Genomic DNA, 16,992 nt, shown 5'->3' on the forward strand with positions numbered 1-16,992 from the left:
TCAGCCACATATTCATCAGCCAGATCATCCTTTTCTTATTCCCACTGGTGCTTGGATTACTACCCTTCAAAGTCCTGCTTTCCAGCTTCCTACTGAGCTCCCTGTATTACCTCTTCAGAAACTCACCCCTCTTCCTGCCCGAGTTGTTGGTACGAGCATGTACCATAGCTTCTGGCTGCTTCCATGCCCCCTGAAGAATGCTGTGGACCTAATCTGAGATGTCCCTGACCCAATTACCTTAAACGAGACTTGCTGTTAGCAATGTGTTCATTATGATCAATTGTTACCCCGCAAAGACGTGCAGGTTGTGAGGTTGATTGATCCCTGTAATTTGCCTCTACGGTGTAGTGGGGGAAATTGTCAGGGATGAGGGGAGAGAATGAAGTGCAATTAGTGTAGGATCCGTGTAAATGTGTACTTGGTTGGTGCGTTCTTTGTTACCAAAGGGCACAGCACGGATGTCCAGACTTAAGAACAGCAACTTCTGCACCATGATTAGGTTTCAGAACCAGTCACCTCTTTTACACTCCCTTCCCAGTTTTGCTGCCACATAAAGATTAAGATAATCATTATATTTGCCAAGATAATATCACATGTACATAGAAATATATGTTGTTTGCATGAAATTAGCACAGATTGTACTGAGCCAATGCAAATGGCACGTGCTTACAGTGGCAACATGCCTACAACTCACTAATGTTAACCATAGGACCTTGGAATGTGGAAGGAAAATGGAGAGAATGGCGGGATTCAAATCCCAGTTGGTGATCACAATAGCTAATTACTACGCTATTGTGCCGCCCCCATTCTCGTATATTCTTGTACCCTTAACCCGACCTCTGTTATTCAGTTACTGTCAATAATGCATTTCTTTTTGCAGATTGTGCTACTTTCTTTGCACCATGCTGCTGGTTTTCGCTCATCACTGTATTTATTACTGTTACTATTCACCCTGTGAGCTTCATGTAGACATTGCACCCTGGTGTATATGTCAATAAACTAATCTCACTTAATGGCTCTACCTGAGTGGATCTGGGAAGAATCTTCCTCATCTTTCTCAAAATACTTATTCTCTTTTTTCCATCATCTAACCCTCCTGGGATACAGCAATAAATATGATAAGTTTGCTAGCATTGCCACTTTGTAGGAAGAGCTTGCAGTGACCCGTAATAAACCTTTGCTTGCCATTATCGATCATTTTGTCAGTTTCACATTTTGTACCACATAATCTAATGGTACATCAATGGTTAGGTGAACTTCAGAGACAGTTAAAAACAAAAAAACAAATCTCTGATAAAAACATAAAGTTCTGGACCAGTATCTCAGACGGTATTTGTAGAAAGACAATCTGAATTTCTCTGAAAGCACTCTTGACCAAATGTTGTTTGCACTAACCAATTACAGGAAATCTGCCCTAACTTTCTAAATGACTCCCTGGTGTAATTTAAGAGTAAACATTCTTCTTCAATGGATTTGTTTTGCTTTTAAATACCATGTTATGATTGGCATGGGTGTCCAGGGAGAGGTGGCACCTCTGGTGAAGGGCTTGTCATGTCCATTCTCATTTACCCTTGTTCCCACTGAACACTCAGCTGTCATCTGCGGCTCCAAGTAGCGACAGCAACCACACACCCTGGTGTACAGGAGGGCTAAACCAGCAGAGGGCAGCTGGCAGCCTCATACCCTAGTGAGATAGAGCATGTGAAGTCAGCTCTGGCGGACTGGGTGGATGAGATTGAATGGCCAGGAAGGTGGCTCTACAATGCTTTGTGGAGAGCGAAGGGCATGGCAAGGCACAGAAGAAGCCATAGTCATCTACCACAACCAAAGAAGACCCAGATGCCATGTCTACTCATACCATTGGAACCCGGACTTCCAAGGTCAAGAGAGTGGAACTACCCCAGTGCAATGGGTTTTCCACCTCAAAAACCTCCTGCACAGGTTTCTTTGTGCAGTTCACACCATCCGAAGAAATGCCAACATCTATCATCATGTGTAACAAACAACCAATTAATCAGGACTGACAACAATCAAGGGACTCACATGAGCTCTTGTATTCTTTCCTCTTCACCCTCCTGCGCATCATGGTTGCCCGCGGGCTCATTGGATGGGCCGTCCGCGACAGGGTGCTCGTGTTCTGGGAGCTGAAGCCTGAAGTGCCAGAAGAGGGTGGAGAGGAGCTGACTGGGACCAGTGCTATGGCAGAGAAAGAGCAGGAGGAGGGTATGGATTAGCTCCGGAGTAATGAAGCACATCTCTACTGATGGTAAAACATTATTAAACACATTGCACAGTGACATAGGGTTGAATAGGTCTGATTGTGGTGGAAGCTACAGGAGTTGGTCTCCAGGGCACTGCCACAGACAGCTAGGGTGCAGGGCAGAGCGCCATTATGCCCTAGAAAGAGGCATTTTCCCTTTGAGTCACTGCTGTCTTCCAGCAGAGTAATCCAGTCAGTCTATTCTGTTTATTTCCCTCCAATTTACTTTGAAATCACAGATCACCTTTATTTGACCAGACTCAAGTTCCCAGTCATTCCCACTTAGTACCTTATATAGTTTGTCCTTTAATCTCTGCCGTATCCCCTGTCCAAAACCTTAAATACATGCCTCCTGCCCCTTGTACCAACAGCAAATGGGAACAGCTTAACTTCATCAATCTCACCTAAACCTTTGCACATCTTTCAACTTCCTTTGTTATAAAGAGAAAAACCTCATTTTTCTGATGCTTCCTTGTATCTAACATCCCTCTTCCCTGCAATAACTCTCATAACCAATCGTCTCTGCACACTATCAAAAACCTTCACACCTTTACTAAGGTGTAGTGATAAGAATGAAACAATTTAGCTCCTTACTTTTGTATTCAATAGCTGACCTCACAGTTCTCTATGCTAAACATAAGAACATAAGAAATAAGAGCAGGAATAGACCATCTGGCCCATCAAGCCTGCTCTGCCATTCAATAAGATCATGTCTGATCTGGCCATGGACTCATCTCCACCTACCTGCCTTTTCTCCATAACTCTAATTCCCCTACTATGCTAAAATCTATCCAACCTTGTCTTAAATCTATTTATTGAGGTGGCTTCCACTGCTTCATTGGGAAGAGAATTCCACAGGTTCATTGGGCAGAGAATTCCACAGATTCATCACTCTCTGGGAAAAGCAGTTCCTCTTCATTTCCATCCTAAATTTACTTCCCCGAAACTTGAAGCTATGTCCTGTAGTTCTAGTCTCACCTACCAGTGTAAACAACTTTTCTGCCTCTATCTTACCTAATTTTATATGTTTCCATAAGATCTCCTCTCATTCTTCTGAAATCCAGCTGGTATCTGTCTGCCCATTGTGTCAGTCTATTGATATCCTGTTGAAATTGATTGGTGGCTTGCACACAATATGCCTGACCCTGAATTTGCTCAGAATTCCATTATCAATGTTATTAAGAACAAAACTGTGAAGTCACGCTAACCCTCACGCTATGCCCAGTGTATACTGTCCTCTAGTTTCAAAGGCAACTGTCATCTTCATCATTATGTGCCATGTGGTATGACATAGACAATCATGGCCCTGTGACTGTGATTGTTCTTGACAATTTTTTCTCCAGAAGCGGTTTGCCATTGATTTCTTCCGGGCAGTGTCTTTACAAGACAGGTGACCTCAGCCATTATCAATACACCTCAGAGATTGTCTGGCTGGCATTAGTGGTCACATAACCAGGATATGTGATATACACCAGCTGCTCATATGACCATCCACCACCTGCTCCCATGGCTTCACATGACCCTGATTGGGAAAGAGAGGGTGCTAAGCAAGTGTATTTTCTTCATCACCCTTCCTTGTTACATCAGCAGAAAAAATAAGTAAGTCAAACGCCTCACCTCTTGCTTTCAGTTGTGTGATCAAATGCTTTTGGTTTCTTAACTCAACCCAAATGGATTGCATTTTGCCCAGTACTTTTGCTCTCTCAAAACTACTATGCCTTCCATAATCGGTACTGCTATCCACCTCCCTTTTCACCGACCCTGAACACTTTGTCACCAAGTCCTCACTCTATTTGAGCCAGATTTCTGTATTTGCCACTGTCCTATGTTTCTATACAACTATTTGGCCATATCCACCATGTTTATGTATTAGTGTTTTAAACCTGTCTTGTGGCAACCCACCTCACTCTGTGCCTACCCAATATGGCACCACTTCGTCCTGCAATTGTCTCCAACACTCCTGCTCTTCAGGGTATCTTATTACTGAATGCAGATGCCCACTTCCAAAACCATAAGACATTGAGTCTGCTCCGCCATTCTATAACAGCTGATTTATTGTCCTCCTAAACCCCCATTCTCCTGCCTTCTCCCCATAACATTTGAAGCCCTTACTAATCAAGAATCTATCAACCTCTGCTTTAAATATACCACAATTTACATTTAGTTTAAAGCTTGTAAACCTCCCTGCGCAAACTGCAACCCTGGTTCTGTTGAAGGGCAGCTCAACCCTTTTGATTGGTTGCCTCCTACGCCCCCAATGCCCCATGAGCCTTATCTGTTAAATGGGCAAACCCCAGTGACCTTCTTCATCTCCTTTGCCATCCAAGACCATGGTTTGGTTCCTCTGCTCTTCCTTCATGGAGGAATATACCTGACTTTCAGCTAAACGCCTTGCACCTACTCAAGTCCGGCTCACAACAGCACACTGCAAGTGACTTGATAATTGTTTCTTGAGTCTGCTTTCCACACACGTACCTCAGCTCTTTCTTGACATTTGCAGACTTAACCAGTAACCTGCGTTTCTCTAAATTATTCAGTAAACATTTCTATCAGATATTCTTCTTGTATCCTTTCCATTTAGAATTCACTAGTGCTACTAAGCTTTGTACTCTGCCAAGAGGCTTGAAAGTCAATCATAGAAAGAAGAGTTTGAATCACACTTCAGAAGTTAGGGAATTTATAGCTAAATAAAACACTAACTCAGTAATAGTGATCGTAAATTGCCAGTTCTGGTTAAAAAACTATAGGGTTCAAAATTTCCACTCTGACCTTTGATGTGCCTGCAGTTTCAGTAAAATAGCTGATTCTTGACTGAATTCTGGGTGCAGTCAAGAAAGTAACTGCTAGACTTGTTACTGATGCCTGAGTCTTGTGAATGGGTAAATAACAAACCAATGCAAAACCCCACTCTGCTGATTTCAATTCTTTCTTTGAACAATAGAAATTTTATATATATATATACATAATTTACTGTCCGAAAAAGTATTTTCGGATGTTTAGTTGAGGTAAGTGAAAAAAAATTCTCTCAATGTCATTTGAATTTGCTGGGACCAATTTCTCAGAGAAAAATCAGGTAGTACCTTGGGTAAAGTTGTCTCATCACATTGCTTGTAGTTGTTTTAGTTGGGAATTCTAATTGAGATGTCATAGTTTCCAGACAGAGGAATTTGGAGTGAAGAAATAAGGAATTTAGATACTGGGCTACTTTGCCTCAGTAAGGAGTTGTGGTTGTGTGTTTTAAAAGTTAAGTTCGATACAATGAATGGATTAAGGGTTCTAATTCTTGTACTCAATTGAATATTATAAATGCATTTTTATTAAGATCTAACATAAATTCTGTTAAATGTAATCTTGCATGTCAGCACCTTAATCTGGGAAATCCCAAGGGCTACAATTGATTTTGGGGCTCTCTGGGATAACCATAATTTCTCCACAAGCCAGGCAGTAGTAACAGAGTCCAACACTCTGACAAGGCATAACCACAAGAGATGGTGATTCTGAAGATGGTGGCGATCTAGACCAATACATATAAATTTTGGAGGAACTCAGCAGGTCAGGCAGCATCTAAGGAGGGGAATAAATGTTAAACATTTCAGGCCAAAATCCTGCTACAGGACTGGAAAGGAAGAGGAGAAGGTATACAAGTTGGCAGGTGATGGGTGAAGCCAGGTGAGTGGGAAGGTGGGTGGGTGTGAAAGCAGGGGATGAAGTAAGAAACTGGGAGGTAATAGGTGGAAAAGATAAAGAGCTGAAGAAGAAGGCACCTGATAGGAGTGTCATTGTGAAAGGACTAGGCCGAAAATGTCGACTGTTTATTCTCCTCCACAGAGGCTGCCTGATCTGCTGAGATTATGTTTGATCATGTTGCTTAACATATCTTGTCACCGCGATTTTTTACAATATAGAAAGGAGGTCCTAATGCTTGGTTCTGGCAGGCACCTTGGGTAAAGTAAAGTGGTGCTGGATACTATGAAATCAAGCGGGGTGGAACGGGATGAGAAAATAGACAAGCTAGCTTGTAAGGAAATGACTCATTCCAAGAATGACCTAGGATTCAGAGATAAGATGTTACTGTACATTTGCAGTAGTCTGAGTTGGACAGAGAGGTTGGTGCACTCCATGTAGGTGTCTTGCAATGCCCTGGGTGGTAGGTGTGGCAGTAGTTGACGCAGGGGTCCCAGCAGTGGTGGTGGTCACTCCTCTGAACTTTAACTGTCCGCCAACCATCGAAGGTTGAGGGTAAAGAGACAGAAGATAAAAAAGATTATTAATGAAACACAACTCCAACACTTAAAGAGCCTGTCATTATTCTAAGGATGGGAGATGACCACTCTTCTTTTAAGTTCAGTACTTGGCGAACATTGGCTACTTCAGGTCTCTTCTTCAAGGAAACATTCAGGTCATGAAAGACAAGCATAAGACATGGGTTAGCATTCTTTATCGCAAGATAAATGTTACCTCATTATGGGAAGTGTAGAAGCTTTAAAGAGGGTGCAGAGGAGAATTACCAGGAGGCTGCCTGTCTTAGAAAGCATGTCTTATGAGAATAGGCTGAGTGAGCTAGGGCTTTTCTCTTTGGACCAAAGGAGGCTGAGTGGTGATTTGACTTTGGTGTACAAAATGGTAGGGAGCATGGGTCAACTGGATATCCAGACTTTTTTTTCCCAGACTGGAAATGCCTAATTCAAGGCAGCGTAATTTTAAAGTAATTGGAAAAAAGCATAGAGGGGGAAGTCATTGGTAAATTTTTACACAGAGTATGGGTGCATGGAATACCCTGCCAGGGGTGGTGGTAGAGTCAGACACATTAGGGGAATTTAAGAAACACTCAAATAGTCATTTTGAAGATAGAAAAATGAAAGGCTGTGTAGGAGGGAAAGGTTAGATTGATCTTAGAGTAAGTTACAAGGTCATCACATTGTGGGCCAAAGGGTTTCTACTGCGCTGCAATGTTCTATTTACCACGTTTTATGTTAAGATGACAACAGTAACAAAGGACTCATATCTTGGTTTTTGCACTGACTCGTACAAGTTATTCATAGAGGGAAATGCCAGAGCATCACATGAAATAGAGACACGAGAGACTGGAATCAGGAGAAGTGTGCATAGTGCTGGAGTAAGTTGGTGGGACAGATAGCATCTATAGAGTGAAATGGACGTGAAGTTTCAGGTCGAAATCCCTCAATCCACATGAGGGATTCAAGGCTTCAAGGCTTCTTCCTAACATTACATCCCCTTCATATATAATTGATCCGTATGACGTAGACAGAGGTCATTTCAGCCCATCAAGTTCAAGTCAGCTTACAGAACAAGTTTCTCTGTAACTATCCTTCCTATGTACCCATCAGATTTCACCACGCTACACCCCATGGAAAATTTACAGTGGTCAATTCACTCAGGTTATTGGACTGTGGGAGGAAACTGGAGCACCTGGAGGAAACACTTTCAGTCACAAGAAGGGCAGGCAAATTTCACACAGACAGCACCAGATGTTAGGTCTGAATCTGAGTCCCTGGAGCTATGAGGCTACAGCACTGATAACTGCATGCTATAATAATCAGAGGATGCTAATAAAATTGATAGACATGATGCATTTTAAAGCCTGGCTGACGTGAATGTGTAGGCCCTTGAGGGATGTACAGGCAACCTGCACAAAGCAAGATCCATAAACAGGGGTAGGTTAATGACTAAATTCCTATATTTTTAAGTAATTGTTGACAATATTTCCCATTACTTCTTAATACCTAAAGAATTTTTATAGCCACAGGACAGCACATACAGACCCTCCATTTTATTTCATCTGAAGATCTGTACTTCCATAAATGTAAACCTCAGACTGGCCGTCAGAACTTTTGTGCTCATTTGGAACTTGAATGCACAAACTCTCACTCAGAAACTAAGGGTCTCAGTTCTGGGAGAACCATATCTCCTTCATTAACAAACAAGATGGGCAGAAGATGCACTTTTGGGGGCTGTTTGTAAAATTCCATGTTCCCCAGGATCTACTAGTGCAATTCTACACTGCCATCATAGGGAGCATCTTCGCATCAGTCATTACTGCCTGGTTCGATGCAGCATACCCTTACAATATACCAAAATGATAGTAAAACTATCAGGTCAGCAGAAAAAGTCATTGGTTGCAATCTACCATCACTGCAGGACTTGTGTATATCCAGGACAAAGAATTGGCCAGGAAAAATCAGTGCCAGCACTACCCACCCTGCAAAATGTTCTTTCTAACAGTTTCCTTCTTGAAAGCACTAGAGGGCTATTAAAACAAAAACTTCACACTACCTTCTTCCCCCAGGCAGGTGATCTGATCAAGCATTCTAGGTACCTACCCATCCCCTCTATCTATTACCCCCATCATGGCATTGCACTGTAATCACTTTAAAACACTTTTTTATCATGCAGTTTACATTGTAAGGATATGATGGTTTTATGTATTCATGCACATTTTATTCCATATCCATCCTTTAACCTCCATTTTTATATACTCCTTTATAATTGTTGTTTTGGTTGCATGTCATGCTCTGTCCAACACACCACAGCAAATTTCTAATACATGTAAAAGTATACGGGGAATAAAGTTGATCCTTGATCCAAATTGCCAACTGTCTATTTCTCTCCATAGATGCTGCCTGACTCATTGCGTTCTCCAGTGTCTTTGTCTTTTGCTCCAGATTTCAGCCTCTACAGTCTCGTGTCTCCAGTTGGACTAGTAAAGATGGAAATGTGAAGCTTTGGCAGAGCATTCTCAAAGAGCTAAGCACACAAGTACATCATTTGGAAAAGAGCAGTTGCAGTTATTTGGAAATCTGACAAAATGTTTGTGTTCATTGCTGTGGGAAATGAAATCAAAAGAAGAGGTTATGTTTCATCTATATAGGGCATTGATGTGGCTACATTTGGCACACAATGTATATAAAGGATGTTATTTAAGGATGATAAGGAGTTCAGAGAAGGTTTACCAGACTAATAACTGAAATGTTCAGACTATCTTATGAGAAAAGTCTGAGCAGGCTAGATTTGTATCCACTGGAATTTAGCTGACTAAATTGTATGAGATCTTGATAGATCTTGCAGCACCAGATTTATCCACCTGGACCCCAGACTATGTCTCGGAGCTCTGCATTCTCTCACCATTCAGATACCATTCCTTTTCATTTATCCTCCCAAAATGGACTATTACACATTTTCCCACATTAAACATATTTGCCTGATCTTTGCCGACACCCATCCCAGCGTGTCATCTCCTGAATTTACTCCTCCTCCTACCTCAGCCAGTTCCATTATGGGTGCAGCTCTCCCTGTTATCAGAAGGTGATATCTCATGAAGGTGACATCCCCTCATTAACAACCTCCACCATCCAGGCCATGCTGTCTTCTCACTACCTCCATCAGGTAGGAGGTGCTGGAGCCTCCAGGTTCATCAATTGCTTTTTCCCCGCTGGTTCTTGAATTGACCCGAAAAGCCCTAATTCTATCTTGGAATGTAGTTCTCTCAACTTGCACTAATGTTTGCTTTTTATTCTATTGTGTAAGTTATGCATAATTTATGTTAATCTAAGTCAATATAATGCATGTTGTGTTGCAATGTGCTGCAAAAAAGTTCATTTTCATGGTATTTATACCCTGGGTAAGTATGCTTGATCTTAGTCTTCACTTTCCAGTAATAAGGTGCCCCTTGCATGTGCATAATCAGGTGAATCAACTTTTCTAATCTTTTCCCCTTATCCCCGATGAGGAGGGAACAGAGAGTAACCTTGCTCCATTGGCTTCAGGGATAGTCGGCTCTGGTGCACAGGGAGGATCTCAAGCTTGACATTATCGGAGGCGTTGGTCAGGAGCTGGGTGGCCTCCATCAGGGTGCAGTGCTCTGTGCTCACTCCATCGATCGACAAGATGTAGTCACCGACGTGCAAAGCCCCACATCTGACAAAACAAATGCCATTTGAAGCCACAGAAACAGCTGACACAATCTTAGTGATCTGCATCTGTCCAAAATAATTACATGAATGCAAATGATTGCAAAAGAAGTTCTGTCAACTAAAAATAAATTCCATTGCAGGCAATTTCAAAATTTGAAAGCTGAGGTGTTGAGTTCATTAAGATTCTGCACCATCTCAGATAATCTGTTCTTGCTGCTTCGAGGATTGTTCTTGAGTCAGAGAACAAACAGCTAAAGAAGCTCGGGTCTCTGTCAGTACTACTCAGTGGCCACTGACTCAGATCTGAGGGAGATCTCCATCTCCCTTACCTTCAAATGCCTTCATGGACTTGGCTTTGTCCCAGTCTGTTCTTCGCCTCCTGTCTTGTAACCTCATGAGATCACTGCCCCCACTCCTGCCTTCAGCTGTCTGGCCTGATATGCTGAAACCAGGCCTCTTTGTCTCTGCACTTCTCTTTCCTCCTTTAAATCTGCTTCTTGACCAAGCATTCACTCGTGTGTCAATACGGTAAAATGACAGTAATCCATATTCCATGGTTCAATATCTGGTTCCTTGGATGATGTTTCCGGTACTCCGCTGAAACTCAGAGGGATTGTTCCTGTGCTCCTTCCAGACTCAATGGGGTCCTACTTCTCGGTCTCACTTCAAACTCTGGGTAACTGGGCTCCCACACTCCTTTCAATTTCTCCAGGGCACCACATCCCACAATCTCTTGAACTCACAGGGCCCCATTCCCCCCAATCTCTTGAATTCACTGGGGCCCATTACACACAATCTCTTGTACTCATTGGGGCCCCATTTTACTCAATCTCTTAAAATTATTGGAGCCCCTTTCCCATGAACTCTTGAACTCAGACAGCTGTGTTCCTCACAAACTCTTGATCTTACTAGGACCCAATTTCCACAATCTTTTGAACCCACTGAGGCCCATTTCCCTCGATCTCTTGCTCTCACTGAGGTCCCGTTCCCCACAATGTCTTGAACTCATTGGGGCCTTGTTCCAAACAATCTTGCATCTCTGGGACCCCATTCTCCACGCTCCTTTTAAACTCACTGTGCCATCATTTCACACACTCCCTTGCAATGTACCAAGTTCACTGAAAAATCCATTAAACTACTTGTAATACCTAGTTTTGAGAGATAGATAAGAGCAAAAGTTTGAAAAATTTGCCAGTTCCAGCACCTTCAAAGTGCTGAATGTGCCAGATTAACAGAGCGCTGTTGGATGTTCATCGATTTAATGACGAACGCTCTTTGGTCTGCCCGAAATTTGTCGTTCTCCTGGCACAGCAATATGTCCATAATGGAGTGCTGCCAACTGGCACATCCCAGGCTGCAAAACTACATCCCTCAGCACGTACTGAAGCTTGGTGTGGCCAATGCTGTGGGTCAGTGGGGAAGGGCCTGAGTCTAGCTTCCATCCTCTACCATGGAGTCAGACTGGTAAGCCCCTCAAACACTGAAATGGCATAACACCACAGAGGGGCCACATGAGTGGCAATGGCACTATAGTTAAAAAAAGGCTACACTACTGAATGTATTAACCATGAATGTAAAATGTTTTGACTGTTTATTTCTCTGTACATATTTTTTTATTTTGAATAAATTTTACGTTTGAAATTTTAAAAATAGCTGAATTTTTCCTTTTGTATCTTGCTATCATTTCCTGTCTGAGAAACGGTTAAGCTTGTTTTGCTATTTTGCTGATGTGATATAAATGTAATTTTATAACATTTTCATCTCTCCTCCTGGCCCCTTCCCACGCAAGCGTACCTGAGAACACGGTGTGGGATCATTCATAATGGTCCAGCTTTCCTTTCACAACTACTCATGATCACTATCCATCAGAGGTGCCTTCAACACAACTGCCCCCCAGGGTTGTGTCCTGAGTCCCCCCCTCTGCTCTCTTTACACCCCCCAACTGTGCTGCCACACACAGCTCCAATCTACTGATCAAATTCGCAGATGAGACGACATTGATCAGCCCTATTTCTAGTGGTAATGAGACAGCCTACAGAGGAGAGGTTGACACCCTGACACAGTGGTACCAAGATAACAACCTCTCCCTCAATGTCCAAAAGAGCTGATTGTGGATTACAGGAGAAACAGAGATAGGCTCGCCTCGATCATCACAGAGGGACTGTAGTGGAGAGGGTGAGTAGTATCAAGTTCCTTGGTGCACACATCACCGATGATCTCACCTGGACTGTACACACCAGCTGTGTGGCAAAAAAACACAACAGCTTTTCTTCCACCTCAGGCGACTGAAGAAGTTTGGCATGAGCCCCCAAATCCTCAAGATCTTCTGCAGGGGCACCATTGGGAGCATCCTGACTGGCTGTATCACCGCCTGGTACGGGAACTGCACCAACCTTGATTGCTGGGCACTGCAGAGAGTGGTACGGACAGCCCAGCGCATCTGTGGATGTGAACTCCCTCCATTGAGGACATTTACAGCAGAGGTGCAAAAAGAAGGCCTAGAAGATCATCTGGGACACCAGTCACCCCAACCGTACACTGTTTCTGCAGCTTCTGTCTGGCAAATGGTACTATAGCATTAAAGCCAGGACCTAAAGGCTACAGGACAGCTTTTTTCTACAAGCCACTGAACTTATAAATTTGCATGTTTTAACATTGCAAAGGAGTCATAATGCAAAGATTTTTACTCCCTCACGTTGTGGGATGGATGTATGATATAAATTCAATTCAAATTCACCAACATGTGGCTGGAACAACACACACAAAATCCTGGGAATCAGCAGGTCAGGCAGCATCTATGGAAGGGAATAGACAAGCTACATTTTGAGCCAAGAGGATCACAACCTTATCATGGTTTGGAGGCTTGTGTGCCTCAATGACCTGGAGAGCTGTGTTGGCTGGAGTCAGGACTTCATGCTTTGGCTCTTGGTAGGGTCACTCATGCCAAACAAGTCAAAGGGTAGAGGCCAGACGAAGAGTGGTCTACCAGTCCTCCAGGTTCAGGGGTTCAACTCAAGGCTAATAATCCTGACTGGTAAAACAAAACTGTTACCCAAACAGCAATGAAGAAGAACCCATGACTGTGTGGCTAAGCATAGCTCAAATACCATCTATAAATTTGCTGAAGATACAACCATTGTGGGTAGAATCTCAGGTGGTGATGACAGGGCGTACAGGAGCGAGATATGCCAACTAGTTGAGTGGTGCCGCAGCAACAACCTGACACTCAACATCAGTAAGACAAAAGAGCTGATTGTGGACTTCAGGAAGGGTAAGATGAAGGAACACATACCAATCCTCATAGAGGGATCAGAAGTGGAGAGAGTGAGCAGTTTCAAGTTCCTGGTTGTCAAGACCTCTGAGGACCTAACCTGGTCCCAACATATTGATGTAGTTATAAAGAAGGCAAGACAGCGACTATACTTCATTAGGAGTTTGAAGAGATTTGTTATGTCAAAAAATACACTCTAAAACTTCTATAGGTGTACTGTGGAGAGATTCTGACAGGCTGCATCACTGTCTGGTATGGAGGGGCTGCTGCACAGGACCAAAAGAAGCTGCAGAGGGTTGTAAATTTGGTCGGCTCCATCTTGGGTACAAGCCTACAAAGTACCCAGGACATCTTCAAACAGCAGTGTTTCAGAAAGGCAGCGTCCATTATTACTGAACCCCAGCTCCCAGGGCATGGCCTTTTCTCACTGTTACCATCAGGTGGAAGGTACAGAAGCCTGAAGGCACACACTCAGTGATTCAGGAACAGCTTCTTCCCCTCTGCCATCCGATTCCCAAATGGACATTTAACCCTTGGACACTACCTCACTTTTAAAATACATATTATCTCTGTTTTTGCACAATTTTTAATCTATTGAATACATGTATACTGTAATTTATTTATTTATTCTTCTTCTATATTATGCATTGCATTGAACTGCTGCTGCTAAGTTGGCAAATTTCACGACACATGCTGGTGATAATAAATCTGAGTGCAATAGTATTCCCGAGTCTCCCCCCTGGAGTTATATGACTGACAGTAGTGAAAACTGAGAGGAAGCAACTGCCACAATAAAGGAAGCCCTGAGCACATCACAGATGGAGGATCTTCAATGCTGCCCTAAATATCAGCAGCATAATGGGCAGTAAGTAAGTAATTTTGGGCCAAGATTGGGAATAAAGGGGGCAGAAGCCAGAATAAGACTGTAGGGGAGGAGAAGGATCTGCAAACTGGGAGGTTATAGGTGAGACCAGGTGAGGGGGGAGGTGGATGGGTGGGGAATGGGGGAAAATGAAGTGAGGAGGTAGAATGTGATCGGTGAAAATATATGGGGATCAAGAAGAAGGAATCTGATAGGAGAGGAGAGTGAACCATGAGAGAAAGGGAAGGAGGAGGGGCACCAGAGGGAGGTGATGGGTGAGAAGAGAAAGGGTGAAGGGGAGGCCAGAATGGGGAATGGAAAAAGAGAAAAGGGGAAGGGGGAGAAGTTACTGTAAGTTAGAGAAACCGATGTTCATGTCATCAAGTTGGAGGCTGCCCAGATGGAATATGAGGTGTTGCTCCTCCAATCCGAGAGTGGCATCATTGTTGCATTAGAGGCCATGGACCAACATGTCAGAATGGGGTTGGTAAGTAGAATACAAATGGGTGGAATTTTCTCATAACCTTCCAGAGATGGAACACAATGTGTTCTTCAGGTCTTAGCACTAAGTGTGGGATTGATTGGAACAGGAGATCTGGGGGATAAAATTTACCCCTTTTTCTTCGGCCTCCAGAGTTCCTATAGCAGCCATTGACTAAACCACTGTTATACCATAAAGTCATGGAGACATACAGCACAGAAACAGGACCTTTAACACACTGATTCAAGGCGACCATTTACACTAATCCTACCTGAATCCCACGATCTCATCTACTCCTCCTGGATTCTACACCTCACCTGCACTGCACTTTAGCCCATTAACATGCATGGCTTCAGAATGCAGCAGGTAACTGGCGCTTCAAGAGGAAACCCACACAGTCACAGGGAGAACGTGCGAACTCCACACAGACAGCACCCGAGGTCAGGATCAAACCCCCAGGGTCTCCAACATTGCAAAGTAGCTGCTCTGCTGGTGAGTCTTTGTGCCAAAACAGGAAACAGACCACAACAACCTTCAACAAGAACCCAGCAGCTGAGTGTGTGGCTTCAGCTCACCCACGGGCCATTCAGCCCAGCAGCTATAAGCATCAATACTACCCATGCAAGCTCTCTCCCCAGTCTATTTCCTTGTTCTCATTCTGTCCTATGTTCATCTATTGCCTGACATTTGTGTTAAATCAATTTTTTTAAAAGTCAAGTTCATGTATGTTCATATGGCTAATGAAAGCATAGCACCACATTTCCAACATTTCCACCCCTGGAGACTGAAGAGATGAAGGGAGTGCAGAGGAAACATTAATCCTTCAACCAGTACAAAGCTCAAGAAGTGTGCTGCAACCTCTTGAGGTCCCTGTTGATCATTGCAATTTCATCACAAAAAGACTTTGATTTAAGAGGCTTGTTAATGATCCCAGAACACTGCAAAGAGATTTAACAACAATGAGGCACTCTGCAGTGTTCAGAAGCCACTAACAAGGCTGTCACTGCTCTGAAAGAGAAATGCGACAATGACAAAAGCAATCTATCTGTTAGATGTTGAAACACAGACATTGGCCAGCACTCCAGGGAGAACTCAAATAATAACACAAAATGTTGGAGGCAGCAGCAGGTCAGACGACATCTGTGGAGACAGAAACAGAGTTATTGCTAAATGTTAAAAGTCCATCATCAAGAATTAGAGAATAGAATTATAGAAATGCACAGGATAGAAATGGGCTCTTAGGCCGAGCTCACCCATGACAACGGTGATATCTGTCTATGCTAATCTCGTTTGCCCACATTAGGCCCCTGTCCCGCCACTGTTCTTATCCAATTACAGTACCTTTTAAGCAATGTAATTGTTTCTACCTCCACAACTTCCTCCGGCAGCTCATTCCAAACCTTCACCAGCCCCTGTGTGGAAAAAGTTCTTTCAGATCTGCTTTAAACTTCTAATTTTGTAACCCCCTTTAAAATCACCTCTCAGCATCCTACAATAAACTCAACCTATCAAAACGCTTCTTATAACTACAGGCCTCCATTCCAAGCAACATCCTGGTGAATCTGTCCTGCACTCTCTCTATCGCTACCACATCGTTCCCATAGTGTGGCAAGCAGAACAGTACACAATACCTCAAGTGCAGTCTAACCAACTTTCTGTACAGTTGCAACATCCCAAATCGTATAAACAATGACTTGGCCTATTAAGGCAAGCATGTTGAATGCCCTCATCACCATCCTATCTACCTTAGTGGCCCTTACAGGAAACTATGCAGTTGGACTCTCTGTACATCAACACTTTGAAGGTCTCTGCCATTTAGGATGATGGGTCTTCAACCTGAAAGGATAAATCTGTTTCTCTCTCCACAGGTGCTGCCTGGCCAGCTACATCCTTCCTGCATTTTCTGTTTTTTATTTCAGTTTTCCAGAACAGCAATTTTATCACCTCCGGGGAAACTCTCCCACACTTCTCTGAAATTATCACAACTAATTTAGAATACACAGGCTTCACATTTCATCTGAAAGAATAAACACAAGACATTCTGCAATTGCTGGGAATCCAGACTAACACACACAAAATGCTGAAGGAACTTAGCAGGTCAGGCAGCATTTATGCAGATGACTAAATAGTCGATGTTTCAGGCTGAGACCCTTCATCAACTCTTTAAACCTTTTCACAGATGCTACC

At 43.2% G+C, this 16,992-nt stretch overlaps 1 protein-coding gene across 1 annotated transcript in view; it reads right to left on the reverse strand.

The window, feature by feature from the left end:
* The window catches only part of grip2b (glutamate receptor interacting protein 2b), a 188,816-nt gene that overhangs the window by 94,684 nt on the left and 77,140 nt on the right, over positions 1-16,992 (reverse strand). The window contains exons 11-13 of the mRNA XM_063068462.1: positions 10,026-10,195; positions 6,338-6,472; positions 2,044-2,196 (exon numbers count right to left, since the gene is read on the reverse strand). Of these exons, the coding sequence (XP_062924532.1) occupies positions 2,044-2,196; positions 6,338-6,472; positions 10,026-10,195 (458 nt within the window). The remainder of the gene's footprint in view (positions 1-2,043; positions 2,197-6,337; positions 6,473-10,025; positions 10,196-16,992) is intronic.

Source organism: Mobula hypostoma, chromosome 15 (genome assembly GCF_963921235.1).
Source record: "Mobula hypostoma chromosome 15, sMobHyp1.1, whole genome shotgun sequence".
Classification (NCBI taxonomy): Eukaryota; Metazoa; Chordata; class Chondrichthyes; order Myliobatiformes; family Myliobatidae; genus Mobula; species Mobula hypostoma.